Source organism: Pieris brassicae, chromosome 6, assembly GCF_905147105.1.
Source record: "Pieris brassicae chromosome 6, ilPieBrab1.1, whole genome shotgun sequence".
Taxonomy (NCBI): Eukaryota; Metazoa; Arthropoda; class Insecta; order Lepidoptera; family Pieridae; genus Pieris; species Pieris brassicae.
In genome coordinates, this window is record NC_059670.1 from 16,186,795 (window position 1) to 16,211,810 (window position 25,016).

General features: G+C 33.5%; 1 protein-coding gene across 3 annotated transcripts in view; it reads right to left on the reverse strand.

Annotated features, from left to right (window-relative positions):
• The window catches only part of LOC123711247 (retinal rod rhodopsin-sensitive cGMP 3',5'-cyclic phosphodiesterase subunit delta), a 30,438-nt gene extending 5,953 nt beyond the window's left edge, over positions 1-24,485 (reverse strand). Inside the window, exons 1-5 of one of the 3 annotated variants that reach the window (XM_045663738.1) lie at positions 24,185-24,482; positions 23,925-23,956; positions 23,293-23,444; positions 23,072-23,208; positions 22,459-22,621 (exon numbers count right to left, since the gene is read on the reverse strand). In XM_045663738.1, the coding sequence (XP_045519694.1) occupies positions 22,540-22,621; positions 23,072-23,208; positions 23,293-23,444; positions 23,925-23,956; positions 24,185-24,255 (474 nt within the window). In that variant the 5' untranslated portion in view covers positions 24,256-24,482 and the 3' untranslated portion in view covers positions 22,459-22,539. The other 2 variants (XM_045663739.1, XM_045663740.1) reach the window with 2 other exon arrangements.
• Positions 24,486-25,016: the final 531 nt, after the last annotated feature.

Below are 25,016 nucleotides of genomic sequence, written 5' to 3' on the forward strand. Positions count from 1 at the left end.
ATTGTTTGCTTACTCCACGGGCGACACAGAGTTAGTCTTGGCCTACGAGATGACAGAAACTTCGAGTTAGGTACTTCTTGCTAATCAGCACCTAAGCTGAGAGAATGGAAGAGGAGCGGAGTAGCCTAAAGCACACCTGGGCACAATTGGTATACAATTGGGCTTTACTTTAATAGAATTTCTTGATATAGTTTGATAGTTGTGATTAAAAGTAGCACTTTTTTATTTCAAAGATTCTTTATTTTGTTACACAAAAATGTATAGTGCTACATATCCAGTTATTTCCTGGAATGTAACAAACTTATAACTGGACACGTTTAAAAAGCCGTTTTTCTTAAACTTATAGAACAGATAAAACTAAAGTTAAAATGTTTCGAAAAAAAACAATGGCGCTACAACCTGTTTAGGTCTGGGCCTCAGATTTCTGTACCTGTTTTATGATCATTTGTTAATGTAATAGGCAAAAGTAGGTGATCAGCCTTCTGTGCCTGACGCACGCCGTCGACTTTTTGGGTCTAAGGCAAGCCGGTTTCCTCACGATGTTTTCCTTCACCGTTCGAGCTAATGTTAAATGCGCACATAGAAAATGCATTGGTGCACAGCCGGGGATTGAAACTACGACCTCAGGGATGAAAGTCGCACGCTGTAGCCACTAGGCCAACACTTCTCATAATGTTTCGAAAGGTTTAACAATATCAAACTAAATTTAACAATGAGTACTAACTATGCAATCTTTAGATGAAATTTGCATTTTTGACATACATAGATTAAATAACTAAATATATCTAAAAATAAATGTGGTAGCACCGAGAACAAAAGAGTAGAAGGTAAGAAATCACAATAGGAACAGTCACCCGCTAAGGCTAGGGCGAGCGTTTGGTAGCACTGACTTGTTAAAGTGTCTAGGATTCTACTACATCAGCTTGGAAGCTTCTCTAAGGTCTTCGTAGTATTCCTGTAATATGGAAGCGGGAACCGTCCTTCATTCATGGAGAAAGCCTCTAGTGAAGTTTGGTGTAAAACGGATTTAAAGCAATAAGAATGCCAGTTTATATTATGGCTGACACATTTGTATTATAGCAATTTAGCATTCATTAAGTATATGCAAATTAAAATTGTACCGGAAATGTAATTCAATCGTATCGTATAATTTTTGCATATTATCCTTAATTTATGTTTTATAAGAAGTGAGCGTCGTTTTACAAGTGTATAGCAAGAAATTTATCAGAATAATATTATGTGCTTAATGTATTTAAAAGTGTGTTTAGTAAAACCAATAGATTTTTCCTATAACACATGAACATAATGAATATCGTACTTTTTGCCGCTTCTTTCTAGAGCTCAATAGTTAATCTATTAACTGAAGCTATTTTTAAAACTATATACTATAAAGAATTGAAAATAGAAGCCCTTAAGTTGAAACTTGGTCATCAAACCCCGGTCTCCCCTACTTTTACTGGAGAGGAGGTAACAAGCAAGCGAGTTGCTAAAAGTTTAATGTCCACCGCCACCCATGCACTCACAACGGGTTGTAAGATCGTTGCCGGCCTTTAAGGTGTACGCTCTTCTCTAAACGGCCCTTAAGTTGCCACGGTTCGGAAATACCTGGTATGGTAGCTGATTCCGTGCATAAAGCGATACGCCGCAATAAGTATCTTATAGCGCTGTCGTGGAAGGTGAGACGTCAATGGAACGTGGAACCATACTAAACTCGTACAAGTCCCTGGTTCATGTAAAAAATAGTAACGATACGGTCTAGAAATCTAATCCAGGCCTTAGATTTCTTTATGGGCGTAACGTAATAACATACGTACACAGCAAAACAGATGCGTACGACCACATATTTTAGCGCACCTGGAAACACCTGAAGGTTTGCAAGAGCGTTGCCGCCCTTGCAGTAGTACGCTCTTCGCTAGAAGGACTCGGAAACATAATGGCAGCTGGATCCATAAGGTGGTGGTGCGCGGCAAGAAGTGTCTTAAAAAGCGTTGTCGAGGTGGAACTATACTAAACTTGCAAACGTCCCTGCTTCAACTGCCCTATCTGAATATAGCATAATTTTAAGGATCATAATATAAATAATATTATTATGCGTTTAAATCTTAAATAGTTTTCTTATTCTAATATTATCTGAATGCTATTTTCAGCATAAATAGGGTTTATTATTCTAGTTGACTTTCCAAAGTTAGCAACTGTTCGTGACGTCAGGCGAAGTGGGAGGGAGATCCTGTTAGGGGGTTTGGGGCTTAACGATGTCACGGCGGTTTACGTAATATTACTACGGGATTAAACATTAACGCGTTAAAATTGTCTAAGCACATGTATAAAGAATACTTTGTGGTCCTTTGAAAATTAACGTCTTAAAACTTTATTGGTTTTTAAAGTAGATTGAATTGACAATTGACATTAAAACATTTGACATTCGCACTTAGTCTTCCCTAGTTTTCCCTGCCCCAAACAAATATAGATTTAATTTGTAGTTGAATACTGGTTGATTTGCTACGTAAAAAAATATTATTCTATTTTAGATTGATAGATTGAAATAGCTATTGGCCCTAAAATCTAAATAAACATAGTCATTCATAATCAAATCAGTTTTTGATTATATGAAACTAATAATAAACCAAAAGTTATATAATCATTTGAGTGTAGTAATAAAATTGCTAATAGCGCGGTTAAATCACCGTACTGAGGTCACGGTTCACACAGTAAAATTATTATGAATAGAACAAAAATTACAGTAGCTCATTGACAAAACGCGGAAAGATCAATGAATGAACTCCGCCATTCTTAATTTCCTTCATCCGTCTTGCTCATGTTAGCGTAACCTTGCACGTTAGAAAGAGACGACCATATAACATATAATGCGCAGTGAGGAAAACAATTTCATTGATTGTGAAAGTTGTGAATTGGTTTCAGATTTAGTAATGAGCTTTTCTACGATAATAATTCGTTGTATAATTACTTAAATGGTTTAATTATTTTAATCTAGCGTAATTACTTATATTTCATTAAAGATATTTACATTTTTACTACTCTATAAATGACAAGATTTATATGCATTAAATGCAAGAAGTTTTTTAGCTATTTTTTATTTAGTAACCTACACTTCGTTACATTTATATAAAAATAAGTAACATAATAGATACATATTATAGGGTATGCAACGAGCGGCCTTATCGCTAACAAGCGATCTCTTCCAGGCAACCCTAGTAAGGGAAAAAACAATATTATAAAGAAATATGATGGGTGTGCAAGAAATGCAAAACAAATAACCTTTATTTACTAAAATAATAAAAATCATATATCAATAATCTCACGGATTCATGAATTGCGATGCGATACAAAAGAAACTAAATACAAGAATTACAAATGTCACTTTTGAACGGTATAGAATATGGTTAAGAAACGTTTATGCAGAAAAGTTATGTTTTACGTTACTTATTTATTACCAAACACACGCATACATCGCTATAGTCAAATGACATACGCTCTCTGTATAATATATTTATTTTCTCTCATACATTTACAACAATAAATAAGATTACAGTTGAGGAGGCGAATGAAGAATTTATGTAAATTTCCAAGTTTAGTTCTCGTTCACGGCATACATTAAGAGCCCCATAAAACAGCGGTCGAACAGCTCACACTTAGTCCTAATTACGAACCGCCCCAAAGGAAACTCTAAGTAGGAAATAATAATTGACGCGAACGGGGAACAGTTGTATCCGGTAAATACCGGAAGTAGAGCCATACGCCTTGCAAGTCGGCCCCTTTCTTTCCTGCCCCATTCATACCGTGGGATAGTAGCATGAATGAAGTTAAAACTGTTGCTCATTAAAATGTACCGCAATAAGCTCTTCCTCGTTTAGTTCAACCTCGAGAAAGCCCCGGTATTCAATGAGGATATTTTTACTACGACTTTTACGAGCTATTTTCGTATGGAGTTTGGCTCGCTATCGGATTTTATTCATAAAAAATATTTGTGGATTATTTTTGTTTTACATGCAGCGTATCGGCTAAAAGGATGTCGTGAACTAAAGTTTGATCGATAAATGAAGTGAACTAATTACACAAATGGAATCTTTATGGGTACTAACATGATTCCCACAACACTGGGATTAGTGTGGGAACTAGCGATATATGTATTTTGTCACAACCTATTTGTCTCCAATAAAGATTTTATTATTATTATTATATGAAACCAAGGAGATTTAGAGTTATATCACTTGCTTTGTCTGATGTTGCTGATTTTAATTATTATAAGAGACAAATAGGACACCAAAAGTTACCAAAAATTTGACTTAATCCCTTTAGAAAAAAATCTGTGAAGGTGTTATTTTGATACTGTTAGTTTTGCTTGTTTTATGTTTAATTAATATTACGATATTTTAAAGTGCTGATGACCAAAACGATGGCTTCGCTTGGATAGTTTTTTAGATATATTTAAAATAAATATAGCCTTCGAGTTTGCTCCACCAAGATAATCAACTCATAAACAAAATGAATCCTTTTTGTCTACGATTTCCGTCGTTCTTCTACTCCAATTATGCCAGGCTTCCTTGTTTCGGTAATCTGGGTCTATTTAATGAAATTTTATTATATGAAATTCTATGCCGATGATGAACAATACGTTGTTCATGTCAAAGTTATAAGATTTTACATACTGGCAAACCTAGTTGTGACTTGGAATTAATACACATTGTTCTGCATTGGCATTGACCGAAGCACTTTAATAATGACTCAGGCATTGTACTAATTGAATAATTAGCTCTTTATGTCCCAATTAAGCTAATACATTCGTATCAAAAACAATTTTTGATCTTATTAAGAATCACTTTTAACACGAACAATACATTTTATAAAGTAACTTAATTTTTTTAGGTATCAGGTATACCTTTGTACATTTTGTATGCAATGCATACTAATATTTGGCTCTAACTGGTCTCCGTGTTACATTAAAAATAATATACGGAAATATATTAATAATCGATACAACGCTTTATATAATATTCCTGTATAAAATAAATTTATGTAAGTAATAGTATAGAAAACGTCACACAACCAAACAAATGAAGAATAATTCTTCATTTGTTTGATTGTGTGACGCCTAAAAATGTAATTATACTTAAAGACATAGATATGTGTGTGTGTCACCAAAGGCCTTGTGACCGTATAAAATAATCCCGTTATTAATTAATTACACAACAACATAGGATTGTAAAAAGCTGGTCTGCGCCATAGACAACGCAAAAAAATAATAATTAGCGAATATCGAGCGCAACTGGTAACACTCATTAATAAACGTCTGACAAGTATCGCTCACGTATTAGGTAGGAATTAACAATGTGGTACGGCAGGAAAATCTAGTTTTCCATACGACCACAGTTTAATATTAAACAGCTTTTATAATGAAAACCAAAGGTTTAATTAAAATTTATAAAGATTGTAAAGGTCTTGGGTACGATACCAAACAACATTAAAAACAATGCATGTCTTATATGCATTTTATATACTATATTTTCGACTTGTTCCCTTGGCACCGTGTAGAGATGTAGACTCTCTTTGCATCGTATGGCATCTATCAGCATGTTCCGAGGAACTCTTCGGATTAACACCTGCCGCTAAATTTCAGGATCGGACGTCAATACTAAATGTTCATCCGTTCCACCTTGACGTGCGTTCCACGTCATGCACCACGACTTTATGGAACCTGCGGCCAATCCATTTCCGAACCGCTTAGGGTCCTTCTAGAGAAGAGCGTAGCAATACCATACAACGCCAAACCTCCTGGTGATGGTGGGCGGATGTAAGCATCCGCGTGCTCGCCCATAAAAAAAGAGATTAAACAACAAAGAGTCTAAACTATACTTGAACTCTATATCAACCCATCATACAATTTAACCTTGAATTAAGTAATATCAATGTGTGATTACAATATAAAAATTTAACTTACTATATAAAGGTCTAACCTAAGTATATATAAATGTTCTATTAAAAAAGCTATAGATTTGTAATTCTCTAATAATATTTAATATTTTTCGCCACTGCAAGCCTGTAAGCTATGGTGTATGATATTATTCTACAAGCTGCACACGGAAAGCTTGTTGTGTGGGAGCCTGGGAAAATCAAATTACGCTCACACGAAAGAGCTTCCATTTTATTTGACATTTCAACATTTTCCTTTTGGAAAATGCTAAGGGTAATTTTTAAAAGGAATCGGTAAAAGCTTTTACAGTCATAGCTTTTACGATGTATAACATAGTATCTTCTTAATTATGTCATAATCTACAATATTATTCAATGTTTAAAGCGCTGTAAGACTCATTTATATACTCATGAATATTATTTACTAAATATAAAAAAAAACATTATATATATCTATATATATATATTAAGGGTTTAAGCACTTTTTATGTTAGAAGTAAATCTAAGATCAAAATGGTTGAATTAAATCTTGAACCAGGCCTCATGGACAACTAAATGAGGAACGCGTAATTGTCTACCTCACTTATATTTATCACTAACTGCTTACTGAAGTTACACTTCTTTTAATGTTATTTATAAAAATGTTAATTACGTTATTAAAATTAGAGCTTAACATGTGATTGAAAAGTTTTTTTTTCTGTCTTTTAGGTCTTTATAGGTCTTATCGTCGATTACATTCGTTTCTTTGACAATTTTTCTTTTAATAGGTCGTATGTGTCAGATATGTCGTCAAATTTTGGAACTAAGAAGTTTCGGTTTGCTATCGCTTTTTTCTTTGTAGTTCAAAATTATGCACATCAAAAGAATACATCCTTTGAGCGAATTTAGGGTTTGAACGTGTGACCTGTTGAGTGACTGCGCACTACCACTATGTGAAACCAACTACCCACTGAAGTATTTACGAACCAATACGACGTACGGTCCTTTAAGAAAAGCGCATACCAATTCATAAAAGGTCGGCAACGCACTCGCGAGCCCTCTGACATTAAGTGTCCGTGGGCGGTATCACTTAACATTAGGTGAGCCCCCTGCCCGTGTGCCGTCTGTTCTATAAAAAAACTCAAAATTGAATCTCCGCTAGCCAGATACTATATAAATTGTGAGCAATTTAAATTTAAAAAAAATGTAATAAGTTCAAAAACATTATAAATCAGTTGAAAGTGTTTTTATTTAATTTACCGCAACCTTCGAAAAGGTACCCTGAGTTGCCTGAACATAATCTATATTATTCCTGTAAATTTATTTTCTATAGTATGAATAGCCATCTTTGAGACAAAGCCGGTTTTATAGATACGGCACATTTCCCAACCATTGTCAAGAACCAATATTAACATAATATTAGTAAACGTGAGACGAAATAGTTTAATAAATTTTTTAGCCTCTTAGTCTAGTAACATTTATCAAGTAATAAAATGAAATATATTGGCATAATAATAATAATTTGCACTCTATAATCACAAGTGTCGCGTGATTATTCTTATCGAGAAAATTATGAATGGAACAGACAGATATAATGCTATATTCGTGCTCGAAACAACAAAATAAAGTAATAAATAGAGGAATAAATTTGGAGGTCAAATGTCACAAGTTATCTCTGTTTCGCGACATTATTTGATATAAAATACATATTAGACAAGATAGTTATTCATATAATTTAAATTAAGTAATTCTTAAGAATTGTATGTTGAACTAATGTGCCTCCGAGATGTTTTAGTGATAAGTGGTGATTTGAATTGTTAATATATTTAAATTTTTATTATAACTAAAACAATTAACGTAATAAAATATATTTTATAAATATCAAGATCAATTGTGTTGTAATAATATTATTATCAAAAGAATCAAAATTCTTATCAGATGAAAAGTCAATCGAAGAAATCGTCATAAAATTACTTTACCACTGAATTAATTTTAAATAAAATTAGACCAGAATTACCTTAAAAGGTATTTAAGGGCGTCTTAAAAAAGAAAACCTTGCAGAGTTATAAATACAGAAAATAATACAAGCTAGTAGGCGTATTTGTAATCTTTCGCCTTCAGCTTTTTAAAGTCGTTTGGACATTATTAATGATCAGAGACATAAAGTATTATCTAGACAAAGTTGTTTATTTTTGCATAAGCATACTAAAGGCACAAAAACATGAATGGAGCGTCCGCAATTGATAAAGTTTAATAGCTTCAGTTGAATGGGCTCGCCATCTGTCGAGCCAGGTGTTTCTAACAAGAACCTGGGCCATGGTACAAAGAACCTTCGAGATACAATCTAAAATTGGTACCTATAGATTGAGCTGTCTCTAATCAGTTTATATTTTATTGTGACGAGAATTTTGTTAACTGATTTCGTGGAACAACGTGCGTCGTTTCCTCTCTTTTTTTAATTGAATGTTTGGGTCATAATAAAACTTTATCTTGTTTTTGACACCATAAGGAAAGTGATGTTTCACGTGTTTTTATCTTAACAAGCTATAGAGGTCAGTGTTAAAATTATGAATCCTGTAAGATAAATTGACCGTGCAACTCCAATGATAATACAATTAATTACTTATAGTTGATACCTCGTAGTCATACATAGGACTGTGCATCCTGAGAGATATCAAAACTTGAAATTTTGGAAACCACATCACCTTCAAGCAAATATAAATATCGAAATTTATTATGAAGTTTTAAATCTGTGATTTTAATTTTTAATTTTATTAATCTTTATTAAATTACCTTATTTCCGTGCATCTCGAAAAAGCGTACAGTAAAAATTAATTAGTGTCCGTCATTTAATCTATGGTGTAGGTGCGTTCCCACGCTGAGCCGGCGCACCGGAAGCCCGCCCCACCCCGCACCTTCTAAGCCGAACCTCGATCACTCACGCACGTTCTTAAACTACTTCTATATTTTTTAATATAGAACTTAAAACTAAAATCACTTCAGAATACCCATGAATGAAGATAAAATTTAATACTAATAGAAATGTAAACTTTAGAAATCGGAAAGATTATCTCTAACTTTTTGAAGTTTTAAGCAATTTAACCAATATACATTCATATAAAACAAAGTCATTCCGTCGTATATTTTATAGAAAAATGAAACATTCTTAATTAAAGGACAAACTTTGCAAATATCCTATACATATTATATTGCAAGTTATTATCCATACTAAGCACTCAGCTGCAAAGCTTAGCTAGAAGCACGTATGCCAAATTAATTGTATCAAGACTTCAAAAGAGCCTTTATTCGTGCGGCACTACATCCGGTTTCGCACATCCGGCCGTTTGTCGCAAGATGTGAAGCTCCGGAAGGAAGTGAATCATTTCTTAAATTTAACAAAGCATTGTTCAACTTCCGTTCCTATTTTCGATTTTAAATAATTTGTCAAAGAACCATAACTAATTCTGGCATATTATAAAATACGTTACACAATCGAACAAATGGTTTACGGAATGTTTATAAAGATTACAGCTGTAGAAACTTCTAAAAAAATCCAATAAATGTTTCCATTAATGTTAATTGCATTACGTATATCTACATTAGAATATAGATAATTTTAATATAGGTTTCGAAAGCTATACTATGCTCCAACTATATATCAATTATAAAAAGTTCCATCCAAGTTTTACTTAAAGTAAAATGCAATTGAATGTGTTAACTGGTATATATTCAAGTAAAGCACGTCTCACCCATTCACAGGTACTAAGGCTTTGTTGAAAACCACTTTGATAAAACATAGATAATAGGCCACTAATAAAGATGCTTAAATAATTGAACAGTGACTGGATAAAACAAAGGAAATAATTGGTAATGAATCCCAACATTACGTGTGTTTAGTGAATAAAATTCCTAAATAATCGTAATTCTTTCCTAATAAACTGAATTTTTAATACAAAATTGTCTGTCTACAGAACCTATACGGGTGTCTATAAAATTCGTTTTGGTACAGTGTAGTCAGAAGCCCCAGCAAAGGACGGAATGTGCCGGCAGGTGTGTTGCAGCGACAAATCGATGAAATATGTGGATAAGCCGAAATTAAACGTTTTTACTTTGTATCAAATATTTTTATATACAGTGATGTATATTTGCTTATAGTACTTAATCTATAAATCCAGTTGGTGATAATTATTTCTTACAATTAATGCAGCCGAATACAATTAATAGAATATCTGATGAACTAATTCGTACTGGTATTAATTAAAATCATAAATATTGTGTTTTCTATATTCTTATTTATGTATAAATAATAATAATAATTATTATAAACTTATAATTATTTCAAAATTTTTAATTTAAAATGATGTAAAGTAATTATAAGTTATAATACAAATATCTTTAATCTGGTTAAAAAAGTGTTTTTTTTTCAATCATAAATTTTTGTTTAGTAGACTGGTTACACTGGATCATACAAATTGTACGGTCACTAAGTGCTGTGTGTATTTTGTGCAAAAAGAGTCTAAAATATTTTATATCCATCTTAGGTGTCACTTATATTGTAGCTGGATGTGTAAGTGGTCCTTTAGATCTTATCCAGGTTAAGCTTACGCGGGGTTATTTCGGGAACCACATGTCATTTCCTTTCAAGCCATATGCGGGGTAAGGGTGGTTTGTTTCAATACTTGTTAGACCCAACTTATACGGACGTTTTTGCATTTCAATTGCAAGGTGGTCCTGTACCTTTGTCGACCGACAGCTGATTTTATCAAGGTAAAAACAATGCTGGTAAATCTGAAGAAAACTAACTAAAACTAACTTTCTTACTAACTACTAACTGACGTGAGACTTATCTTAAATTATCGTGATTTATGTGTCTTTTTACTTTTAATGAATTATCTTTTTAGTTTAGTTTGTTTTTTTGTTGTTCCTGTTTAGTTTTGTCTTAATAACTGTGTATAAAATGTATTTTTGCACTTCTTGCCATATAAAAATGTATTAAATTGCAAAAGATATATATAATTTAATACATTTTTATTTATTTTTTTCTTTAGTCACAGTGGTTGCCTGTAAGAGCGATAAGATCGCTCGAAAGCGATAAGGCCGCCAGTTGTCCACCTTTTGATTTAATTATGTTCAATTTTTTTTATTGTATACACTACAATAAAAAAAATACAAAAAAAAAAACATAATAACATAACATAGTTCATAACATAACGAAGTGTTAATAAATAAAAATAATAATAAATAAATATCACGTAAGAGAATGTTTAAAAAGAAGAAAGAGCAGATAATATTAGGTCCTTACATATGAAATTGGCGTTTTGTATGGGAGGACCAAAAAGTCGAATATTTTTAAATATAATATATTTAATTAATCAAAGTATGAACCATTGTTTTCTATACACTTTTGCCGTCTCATAGGTAGTTCATTGATCCCTTTACAAAAAAAACTAGTCGGACGGGAATCAATAAAATCTGTGAAGGCGATTTGGACTGACCCCATCAGAGTTAAATTTTTTCCCTTGCAAGAAGTTGTCCAAATTTCGAAAAAAATGGTGATCTGTTGGAGCAAGGTCCGGGGAGTACGGAGGATGTCTTAGACATTCCAATTGAAGCTCTTTTAATTTGGTAGCCGTTTGTTGTGCAGTGTGTGGTCTAGCGTTGTAGTGAAGTAGCAGTGGCGTGGAGCGATTGACCAGCCTAGGTTGTTTAGCCGCTAGCTTTTCCATCATGGTTTGCAATTGCTGACAATAGACATCAGCCGTAATAGTCTGGCCAGATTTGAGAAAACTGCAATGAACAATACCGGCACTAGTCCACCAAACGCTTACAAGTAACTTTTTTGGGGATAATTTTCGCTTGGGACAGGATTTGGCTGGCTGGCCAGGATCCAACCATTGCGATGAGCGCTTCCGATTATCGTAAATAATCCATTTTTCATCACAGGTAATGAATATTATTAGTATTTTAAAATCGGTTTAAAATACCTTCATTATTGTGCCAGTTCAGTAATGTAACGCAGCAGTCTACGCGCGTTTCAGCAGTCCACAATAGCCTTTAATACTTCATTGTCACCTTGGGTCTCAGGCCGTCCATGGGGCTTGTTCTGCAGGTCGAAATTTCCAGAACGAAAACGAACTGTGTTTTCTTTTGCAACATGACCGCCATACATATCATTCACCCTTCGAGTCGTTTCCGCAGCACTAGTACCACGGCGGAACTCGTACTCGTAAATAATGCGATACTTTGAGTTTTCCATTTTGTAAAATGAGTGACGCAAAACAAAAACAACGCGAAGCACAAATACATGAGAAAATAACTGTACAAATTTGAATTTGGAATTCCTTACCAAAGAGGAGAACATCGTGATTAAAGCGGCCAGTACGAAATACGCCAATTTCATATGTAAGGACCTAATATAAGATTTCATATACTAAAAGACCTGGTTGATACTAAGTTACGATTTTTTATAGTAACATTTAAATTCGACCTATTAAATTATATATTCGCGATAAAAAAAGCTTTGAAATGTGTGAACGTAAACTTAAGATAAAATTATTGCATGCTTTGCAATACCCAATATTTATCTTTTACAAACAGTAGCTATTTTACTATGAAAAACCACTTATCAAGTATTTTTAGTTCCCACACAAATGTTTAGCTTCCTTATAAGCGCACTTTAGGATTTGATAATATAAATATGGACGGATCCATGCGTTCACGATCCCTTCTTCGGATCTGGACAGGAAGAAGTAAATTATGTATGGTTTTAGGTACTAACTTTAGTTATTCCCCTGACACGTATGTGAGAGTCGTTCTATATCACAAAAATCTGTATGTATAAAGCTACGAAATGCAATTTATACAATATTGAAATTACATTGTATAGTTAGCAAATAAGCAGGCCGATGAATGGACAGTATCACGTATCGGCTGAATTATGGGCTTATGTGTATCGCTACCAGGCTGTCTAACATATACTTCACTCGTGACCAGAATAAATCACAACACTGATAGCAGTTTAATAGCTATATTTATGAATGAGTACAATAAATTTCAAATGAAAATATTAATATATTAAAAATCAAGTACTTTCTGGATTATATAAATTTTTGTTTTGACTTTGTGTTGATATAGGTCGTGGGTTCGATCTCCGGCTGTGCAATGAATTACTGTGTTTATTTAACATTCACTCGGTGAAGGAAAACATCGGGAGGGAACCATGGCTTAAGCCCCAAGAAGTCGATGGCATACGTCAGGCACAAAGGGTCCAACCTACTTGCCTATTTTAATAAAATATGACGAAACAGATAGGTACAGATTTCTTTCTGAGGCAAACCAAGGGTTCTAGGAGTTTTATTCCCGTTATGGAACTTTTGTACAGAGAAATAAGAATCTGTTCTCTAAACGAGACTTGGATAGTTACCTCCTCTTTTCTTATCTCACGTGAGATTCTTAAAACACCTACAGTAATGGAACTTCCACAACATTCAATAGAAGTTGTATTTGGAAAATAATCGATTTGACTTTACTGAATTAACAAAATTTATTTTACATATAATATTCACGAAAGCATAGTCTTCGTCTACATTAATTATAGTCGAGTAATGTCACTTATCGTGTTGACTAGGATGTGATATTAAAGTGAAAGTGTGTGTCCGTGTATCATGATAAATCGGATATAGATTTCACAGAGAAAGTCAGAGCATGGTGAGTCTGTTGGTTTAGGAATGTCTAGGACACTGACAGTTTATTTTAACATAAATAAGGACGTAAAGGTGGAGTTCATTAAACACATTAAAACTTATAGTACTATGAAATTATTTACGGAGGTGGTATTAACTAGAAACAGTACCTATACCAATATAATAATCGACAATATAGTCAAATATTCACACACAAATCCGTAGTTTAATCGTGAAGGAGCAACCACAACTAATATGAAAACTTTTCCCTTCGGTTCGATATGTGGGTTTCGCTTGACGTAGCAGAATAGATTTTCTCGTAACTTTTACATTTCTAGAACAGGACACGGCGATGCGAACATTAGCATGCAGCGCTGCGCGTGCGCCGGAAGCCGCGCGCGGGAACATGGCCGGCACTTACATCCAACATGGCGGCGAACTTACAATGAATCGATAATTAACGATGATAACCGATTTCATATTTTAGCCATCACCCAAGATGTGATGTAACTGGCCAAATGGGCGTAAGGTCTAAGCGACATATCCTTGACTGTCCATAAGGGTCCGTGATTGCATCATTATTATTGAGGTCCTGTCCATTTGATGGGAGGTCGTTAAAGATACGTTTGCACGTGTGGGTAGATTTTTTATTTCTGATTGTCTCAATTCTTTGAATCGCTTGTAATCGTTATTGTTTTACAATCGCGATTTAATAGGGTGCTTGGAACGCTTATTTGCGTGATATTTATTTATAAGTATTTTATGATTATAATATCTTGTTAGTGTTTTGTTTCGCTAACGATTTGTATAAAACATAGGCTATAAATGTTTTATCCCCATAATAGGGCGCAGCCTTCTAAAGACAGGTCATTTTTAATAAAAATCATAGATATTGCTATGTAACAGAACGGCTTTTTAGAATCCATGTATAGAAATCGGGTGCTTACTTGATGTGTTATTTAATAATAAATTAAATGCTTAGGCAAAGCAATTTAGTAGGTGTTATAAAAATAAGTAAAAAAATATTTTAAAATACCTTGAAACAATCGTGCGAGAACTAAAAGGTATGAAAGCGCATCCGATTTTTTACACCTACCCACCGTAACGCTCGACCGATCAGATCTCCGGGACTTGTCACGACAGAACCAACTAATCGTAAAAATACTTTGATAACGAAAGTTTTTATTAACTTCGTTCCGCGTCAGTAGCCATTTTGATTTTGAAACCTGCATTGTTTTATGTTCCACTGGACGAGTCATCACTTTTTAATGCCAACGTGGAATATTAGTTCCCCATGCCTTATATATAATACATAACAAACCGTTTCAATATTTTTTTTTAACGAAAAGTTATATCGTTTTGGAAAAAAACTTTATTGGAATGATCGATATATAAAAAGTGTACTGCAAAATATGTCACTAAGCCCGAAACTGCAAGAAGGCTCGACCAATACGAGTATTTTTTTTTATTTATTCGTTGAACTCTAATGAAGGTTTTAATGGGGAGAAAAATTTAAAAAAAAACAGCATAATAACAAAACCATATTAAGGCGAACCGTTTGCAGGGGTAATAATGCAATAATTATTTAACAATAACTATTAATATGTTTAAAATTGATCATTGCTACCCGTGATATTGTAATTAATTTAAAATACACAGATATACAAATTATTTGATTTTATATATTCAAACACATTTGATATAAATGATCTCAGAGTCATTCATAGTCATTTTTCTAAGCGTAGGATAAAAATTATGGTAATAGTTCACTCTACATATTTTAAAAGTTATATCAATGTTTTAGCAATTAATTGCTAGAATATTGTCACTGATACCTCTTGCGCTCTATCATAGACTGTAGAATAATGGAAAATATTATCTAGAGGCGAGGCAGTGACGTAGCGATCGTGACGTTGAGGGAAGCGGGGTGAGAGGCCCAGGGGAAAGGACGCTGACCCGCATTAGGCCACAGAGGGCTATAACGCATACGATGCATAACCTGTAGATTTTTAATTTAGAAAATCTTAAAGGTGATTTGTCTATATACCTTTGTGTATTAATTTGTTACAAGCATCGATAGTTTTCTTGTATTTGACCAATAATAATAAATTAAGTAAAATTTTAAATTGTGTTTTATTCGAGTTAATCCTTTGCAAACAAACAAACATCTAATCAAGTCTTGTCTCTTTATGAAACATACTAAATGTTGTAATGTAGACTGTACTGCACTATAGAAATTCTCTTCATAGGCTTCATAGGATGTTTGTCAGTCACAGAGGAGCTATCGTGCATTTTTGGCACCTAAAAGATTTCGTTGCCTTGATGTTTTCGTTAATAAATGAGTTAGCGGTAATAAATATAAATATATATTGTTAGAAAACATGTCGGTTTTGAACGCAGGACGTTAAGATTGAGTCACGCGCCTAGTCACTAAACTTTTACGTAAAATTGTAAGAATTAATAAGATACATTTTAATATCATTTATAATTATATCCGCCCCATGTAAGTTCGCGACTTTCAAATGAAAATACATTTTTTAATGAAGTAATGTTATATTGTTACAATTTATATTAACATATTTATTAAAGTCTCTGTAAAAAATAAAAACTTATTTTATTCGTAATGGCAACTTTGTATTTTAGTATTTTATACAGGCCTTTAATCTGTTTGGCCACGAATCTATAGATTTACACACTGTTTCCAGAGAAATTTCGCCACTGCTTGCCCCAACGATTTTTTAAGAGAATCAATGTCGCCGTGACCGTGAGTAGGCCATATCCTCTAACCACTATTTGAAGTCTAAAGGGTTGAGGTCTGGGCTAGATGAGGACCAGTCTTCATCTTTTATAAAGTCCGGAACGTTCGTTTCAAACCAGGCTTGGATAGTTCGTGCCTTGTGACCAGGTCCACTGTGTATTATCAAAAAGTGTATTGCTCAGAGGTTTCACAACATGATCCAAGATTGTATCTTGATACATTTTGGCTGAAGTTTTCACTCGTTTTTTACAAAAATGTAGTTTTGTGACTCCTTGATAAGACACGCCCCACCAAACTCAACTCAACATCACTGAGGCAGTATGTTGACCACGTCGCACCTTTCAGACCACTTGAGCGGCTTCTTTAGAACTAGAGAGCGTACACTTTATCATTTTGCTTATTGTAGTGTTCTTCAATCCTGATAATTTTTTCATCGATCGATCGATCCAATTTCTTTAATTGATTGATTTAGGATATGTACTGTATATCGACGATAAGCACTGAGCTTCAGGTCTTGTTTTACAATAAGCGACAGTGTCCTAGCGGGAATCTTCATTTCTTACGATAAGATTTTTGCTACCTAATGGGGTATTAACAGTCCTTATAGTTCTAACAGCACGCAGCCTCCCCGATCTTTTCTGGTCTTCGACAGACGAAGTGTTCTTGTATCTGTTGATAGTACAATATACGAACATACGGCTGATACCAAGTTTTGAAGTGGCTTGAAAGGCGACCGACGGCTCCATGCCCAGTTTGTGCAAGGCGATCACTGCAATTCTATTATTTTCTTTAACACCTCCATTCCATATTGTAATTTTATAAGGAACACGAAAAATATGTGAAATAGAAGTTTTCAAATTAAAACACGTGTTTGTAACAAACCAATCCAAAATAATGAAAAAGTTTTAAAAAATCAAAGTTTTTATGTAACAGTTTTATGGCAAGACTAGTTATAATATTTTAGAAGTATGTGTGGTGTAACATTGCGAGATGTAGTGTCAAGGATACGAAAGTAAACGCTTAGGCGGTTTGGCCATGGTATTGTCTTTTGTTAACATAGCTTTTCCACATTGAGAAAACACTTTTTAAACGGATTGAAGCTATGTATTATTATAAACTTATAATTATTTACATAATGTAAATCACGCGAGACGTCGGAAAAATTTAAATCTAAAATTATGTGAATAATTATAATACATAGTTTCAATCTGTTTCAAAAGTGTTTTCTTAACGGTTTGGCCATGTAGAACGGATGTTCAAGGCTGTTAACAAGTAGGATATACAAAGCAACCGTGGATGGTAATGTCTGGTTGGATAAGCCTGATCGTCCATACCTGGATCCAGGACTACAAGTTTTAAATACCCGACGAGGTGAATGTCATGAAAGTGGAGCAAGTTGAAAGCCGTGGTCTCTGCCTAGGCCTGCGGAAAAAAGGCCTGAATATATAGATAAGTAAATTTAAATAAAAATGTCCATAAATTCCTCACAATTTATCGAATGTCGGTAGTTTTCTGTTTAATTGGCTAACCGTTTGGTTCAACTCGTCTTACGAGTTATCCAAGAGGTATGTACGAACTTCGATAGACATGTCAACACGGTATTAATTACTCGTTGCTAATTAGGTGTTTCGTTCGGCGCAGATAAAAGCGCCCAAACAGGAAACGGAAGGGAGCAATCAACATTACTAAAAATATCGTACATTTGGTGCTCATCCGGTGAGCGCCCGACGCTTAGCTCGTCTTTGAAGATCGACTATTTATCAAATTAAATTCTTAATTTTCTATTTTATTTAATTATTGGAGTTGGGTTATAATTTATTAGGAATACAAGTTAGATTTGAACTGGTTATAAAAAATATATAGAATTTAATGATTCCTTTGCTAAGACACCGGGTTATACGCACTACCTATTAAACCACATAGAAGTAGCCATTTCGCCCAACATTACAAGCGTGTCTCTTAAAGTGGTCGTAATGATTGCTTCGAATGATCGATATTACAATTCCCGGCGAGTCCGAAGCGGCCGCAACATAATTATATAATTTCTATTATTTATATGCGAGTTTGTACCCGCCGCGCATCATAAAGACACGGCTTCCTTCGATAGCCCTCTACGAAGAAATCCGTTCGTTCTCACTAAAGAGGATGTACGCCCCGCCACCCATGATTTAATTTACGAAAGTTCCTGTCAAAGAAGCTTTTCCTGCAGCTGACGTCACGCTCCCCGCTTCCTTTATGGTAATTGTATTGGGAACCGTGCTCAATGTTTTAACCTAAGTGTCAGTAATTTAGGATCAAAGTACTTAATCCGATGTTATACCCTTAGAGTCCTGGATTTCATACCTAAGAAATTATTGTTTTCTTGTCATATCAGTATTATCAGTATCGGATTTAGGAGGCAACAAGGACTATAGCCCCTATTTCCTTCCCACAATAAACATAAATAATAAAGGAATCTAACTTTGTTTTCACAATAAACAATTTATTGGAAAACTCGACTGAAAATAAGTGCTAAAAAATATTTTTTTATGCTATACTGCGATTTAAGAAAACGATCTTTATAAATTAATTAATATTCGTTTACATTGTCGAAGTACGCAAATTATTCAACAGTCAATCGTTATATCCTACTCCTCTTTGAAAAAAGCTCAGAAATATAATATATTTTTAAAAAAATTAACGCAAAATACTAGTGTGAATAATGTGGACATGTTGCCATTGTCTGTCTTTCAAGCCTGTCAAGTTTTAACCGCAACAATATGCATATCGATATTATGCAGTGAATCACATTGTTATAGGAAATCAATCATTGTCTACGGACATGTTTGATTTTGTATTGTGAATAACTTTATAGTCCTTTTGTAAAGTGCAGCTAATGGTCCGATCCCATACTACAATGAACTTCAATATAATCAAAATTAATTTTAATAAAAACAGATATATATACCTAGAGCTTCCAATTCATATACTATATCGTCTATACACACATAGAGTATTTACAATTCTTAACCTATATAGTTATAATAATTAAACATATATAAAAACGATATTAATTTAAAAAGTTTGGTCCGGGTAGTGTACCTTTAGTGCGATAGCATTTCCTCGCTGTATTGCGATACTTAATCGTTGAGCGAAAGCTCCAGCTCTGAGTTCACTGGTGTAATTAATAATACGGTATATTTTTTATATACAATTAAAATTTCGATTAACAAGCAATTAAAAACGTTAAAGAAAACGGACGATATAATTATGGTACTCACATAAATTTACGTCTCAAGTTTATATTAGTATTATGTAATGCTCTCATTACGCGACTGGCAATTTTCTGAATCTCTTTGTCGGGGTAAATAAATGATGACAAGATCTTACTATACACAGTGGGTAACACTGAAAATGTTTAGTACTGGCCAGTTAGAACATTGCTAATGAAAACTTTTTTGAATTTCAATTTTAAAACTCTTTGGTAAACTAATGTAGTTTATTGCATTAATTTGTCATTTGTTTTTTGTGAATAACGTGAAAATGAACCAACCGCGACAAATTTTTAGGTCAATGATTTATTATGACTTTCGTTGTGGGCTTACTCAATAACAAAGCTATGACAGGCTGCGATTAGCATTTCTTAATGAAGCCCCATCTCGTGCCACTATTTACAATTGGTTTAACGAGTTTAAGCGTGGACGATCTCAATGATGATCCGCGTAAGGGACGTACTTTAACAACGATTACTGAAGATAACATCAGTGCTGTGCGACGCATGATAGAGGAAGATAAGAGAGTGTCCTATAAGCAGATACGGGCAAGCCTAGGCATTGGTATGAGTCAAGTTCAAAAGATATTACACGAACATTTAGACGTCGCCGTTTGCCTGTTGTCTTGGAAAAAATTCGAGAGCAGTGCCCTCGAAGCAGTATCCTCCTTCACCACGACAATGCTTCAGCGCACTCCGCAAAACGTGTCGAGATAATGAGGTACCCGCCATATAGTCCTGACCTGGCGCCCTGCGACTTTCATTTATTTCCCAGAACTAAAGATAAAATTCTAGGTGTTCGCTTTACGAACTCTGAAGATGCTGTGAAAGCGTACGACAATGCCATAGAAGAGACCCCACGAGAAGGAAGAACGGGACCACTGCTTTTCTCAATGGAGCCATCGAATGCGACGATGTGTAGAGAGCAACGGAGATTACTTCGCAAAACAATAAAAGTATTGGCAACTTTCAACATTAAGCCGTTTTTCATTTTCTAAACATTTTTAGTATTACCTAGGTACTAATTAAAATGTCGACATTCCTTAGCACGGACCCTGTAGCGACATCTACAATCAGCGGCTCGAAACATTAAGACGACAGTTTGATCGTTAGGCTTAATATACAACTTTTGGACATAGCCACGTATTTTTTATTATAGATAAGGGGCACACGGGTAGGAGGCTCAAGCACATACTGTCAGATGGCTCGCAAGTGCGTTGCCGGCGTTTATAAATTAGCAAACCCTTTTCTTAACCCTAAGTCGAATTCGTTCGGAAATACTGTGGGTAGGTCAAACTCAAATACAAAATAACTTTATTCATATAGGTAACCAAGTACACTTACTGCCTCAATAACGGCCATTTAAGGAAGAACTTGAACGTGAAACAGTTCATTCTAATCAAAATTAATTAATTAAAAACAATATTAAAATCTTAATTTACATTTACTTCCCATATCAAGGGCGAAAAGCGGGTGGGAAGAACTGGCATAAAACTTTACGTGATTTCCGACAATTATATATATAAAAATGAATCTCTATTTCCCTTAGTCACGACATCACGCGTGAACGGCTGGACCGATTTCGGTCATTCTTTTTTTGTTGTTTTTATAGTCAGGAGAACGTTCTTATGAAAGAAAAAAATAAGAATACTTTTGTTACTATAGATTTTTTTTCCGTGCATAGTGCCTTTCAAATCTAACTTTTTTCATGTAACCTTATGGCGTTTGACATAGCATTGACAGAATGTGAGCTGCAAATATCGTCAAAAAGGATGTACGAAAAATGAATATCGTTTAAAATAAATGCTTCGATCGGATATTATTATATTGGTCGTTGGAGTTGGACAACGTCTGTCGGGTCCGCTAGTTATTAATAAATTTAAAAAAAAAACATCAGTATAAATTGACTTAATCCACCATTTAATAGTTTAAATTGACATTCTTAAACACTCAAACTTGTAAAATATATTCAATTTAAACAAAAAAAGATGATGTAAAATTAAAACTGTATACTGGATACAAATATTAGACATTAACCACTTAGAGGGACATTATTAATAGAAAATATTTATCATAGAATACTGTTAGATCTTAATAGATAATAGTTATTATTTATTTAATAGCTAGTTATTATTTTTTTAAATGAAATTAGCGAATTTAAAAATCACCGAGAAATATCCCAACAATGTAGTACAAAGATACTTCTAATATAGAAGAACTACATTAATAACATTACACTACACGGTAAATATATAGTGGACATTTTATTAGCAAATTCAGTGATATGCATGCAAATTTACTATCTAATAGTAGTAAAAGGAATTTTACCTTGTAAAAAATTTATATGTGTATTTAAGTGTAATTAACATCAAAACCCTGAAACCGGCTTAAGCTGGTGATTTATACCTCGTCATTCCGTAGACAATAAAATGGAAACTATAGCATTGTCTATGTTTACTTCAAAAAGTATATTAACCAAAGTATTCAAGCTATTTGAGGTATATTTTGGGCATTTTAATAGCAGTTTATGTTAAGCTTATCCATACAATTCAAAACTGACTAGAAAATAATTACATATTATTACTTCTTTAGAGGCCTTATTTACATTACGATAAATGCATTTCTTTTATTTTATTTAATATTATGGAATGCAGTACAACACTCAATACAGTATAACACACATGAAATTATATTTTTATTTTTCAAATATTTAATTACTTAATACTAAGATTTTTTGAAAGATATGTGATTGCCAGTTTCCAACCGAAGTTTCTCGGTGTATTTTATCAATTAAATCATTTAAATTGAGCCAGGAATGTAGACTCTATTGACTTTTAAACTATATGTAAGTGAAAATTCAGTGCAGTAAAAATATTTATTTGTAAATAAGGCCTGTAAAATGCATACACAAATGCTGATGTGTGCTAAGTCTAAGCTCCAAATTAAACATAAAATAACCTCACTCTGGAGGTAGTTATAAGGAGATCCCCGTCAAAGAATTTTGTTTCTATCACAACATTCCCACTGAAATTAAGAGAAATGTTATTATTTGAAAAATTGCCATATTAATAATATACACTGCTCACCTAATTACTCGAGTGTGCTTCCAAAGCTTCCAAAGCTCTTGACCTTAACCCTAAGGTCAAGCTTTGGAATCACAGCCATGCAATGGATTTTTTTTCCTGTGAGGTTTAACTTTGTTTATGCAGTTAAAAAAACCATTCTGAGGAAATTAGTATGACTTAGACCCAAAAATCTACTTGAGTGAAATAAAAAAAGGTTGATTACCTACTTGCACATTAAGAAAAACATAATCAAGAACACATACATAGATCTTAGACTGCTGCTATGACAGTATTTTTAAACTATGCTCCTCGCCTCTATTTCTTAGCACACACATCAAAATTTACATAATATGTGCATTGTGCAATCCTCACAGAATAAGTAACAAATACGAACCTATATAATACTTACTTTAGAACAGTTGCTGGCATCATTTGAGATTCGGGAGCAGATTCTATTATGGATTGCCAAGTGTTGGTGGAATTGGGTATAACATACCCAAATTCAAAGAACCACTCTTCTAAACAACGCCCTTTAAACAGCACTTTCTGAAATTTTTTAGGACATTGTTTAGAACACACAATATAAGGATTATTATTGTTTCCTATGGATATGTTGTAAGGATAACTGACTTGTTCCAGCCTGAATCTCTCCATAGACTCAACTGAGCTAAAGTTCATTTCACGGGAAACAACTCTACACTTGAGAATACGCTTAGGTACCCTTGCTTCATGCTCTACTTCTGGACTTGACATGTCTTCATTATGCTGCCAGAGAATCTTTCCTGAAACCCATAAATTTAAAATTACTACAAATTGTTAATAGAAGTCTTGTTATAATAATGTTTGTGTTAAATTAATGTATAGTAAGTGTAACAAACCCAAAGACATTGTTAATATTGTACCTGTGAAATACGAAATAGTGTAGGGGAGACCAGTACAAAAGATGGAATGGAGGTGGTTGCAAGGAACCCCGATTAACAAAACAAATATGAAGCAGAATAGAGGAGGCAATACAATGATGAAAAGTGATTACCGACTAAATTTTTGTAAAAAAATTATAATTGTCATAACTACATCTACATAAGGGCTCTTATTATTATTAATTTAGTGTAAGCAATGTCATCAAAAACTTTTTCTTTTTGAAAGTTTTTTTTATTGTTTTCTTGAGAGAACATAATAGTTTGGGTATCAACATGTGTGTGTTTAGTTTCTATTTTAGAGGATCGAAGCTTAACAGGATGTGAATCTAGAATTATATTTACCCGTGTCAGCATCACGTAGATTCATCCAATTTCTGTGAATGATTAAGGAAATGATAGTAATTGATGCATTACATTCTACTACTCATCTGGCTCTGAAAGTATACACTTCCATCACTCTTTAGCATGCACTATTTTTATAGACTTCTATACTTTTGATACATATGGCGAAAGCCTTCTAATGCCAAAATGATTATTTTTGGGCACATTGGAAGTGCTTCTACTTACTGAAATCGTAAAACTTATAACATTAAAAAGGATACATCTGAAACCCTCTAAGTATTGTTACTACTCGATCTTGTTTAGTTTCTTCTGCAGGTAGAACATCCGTCATAGTGGCTTCCAAAATTTTCGTAATGGAAAAGACTTAAGGCAAAATACTATACACCACTTCGGTAATCAATCAAAGTTTAAGAGTTAAGAAGCAATATATAAATAAGAATAATGCACTGTATTTAATACAATAAAAAGTTGTATTCACCAATAAGTTTTGAAATGAATTATTGATTATTAAAAATATATACAAGTTTAATTTTACTGACAAATTCATGTATCATATTCTAGTACATTGACAATTGATAGATAGACATTTGATAAAAACCATAATATCGAATTTTTACATAGAGCTAAGAGGGGTTTAGTATTTTTAAACCTGCTTAAATATTGTATTTCTATACTTAATGTTTTTACCAGAAAATATATTTTTATTGATTGATTTGTTTGGACATAGTAACTGTTTCTATGTATCTTGTTTTTTCTTTCCTCTTGAAAACTTTAATCTACTGCACACTCAAAGACACAGGTGAGTTGTACAGGTGTAATAGAAAAAATTTACCCGACTTCCAATGTTTGTACTACTATTAACCTAGATGCCTTTATTAAACACGTTCCTTCCACCTTGATATCCAGATATGATAAACTACTGAACCATTTTCGATGAAATTCGGACAATTCTGAATTAAAATGAAGCCAATTTAAAAGAAAAGGATCGTTTTGATATGACTTTGATTCCGAGAAATTTGGACATACTTACCTGACGAGCGCCTCTTGAAAGGCTTAATCATCATTCTGAAATCTTTTCCACTTCAAACAATA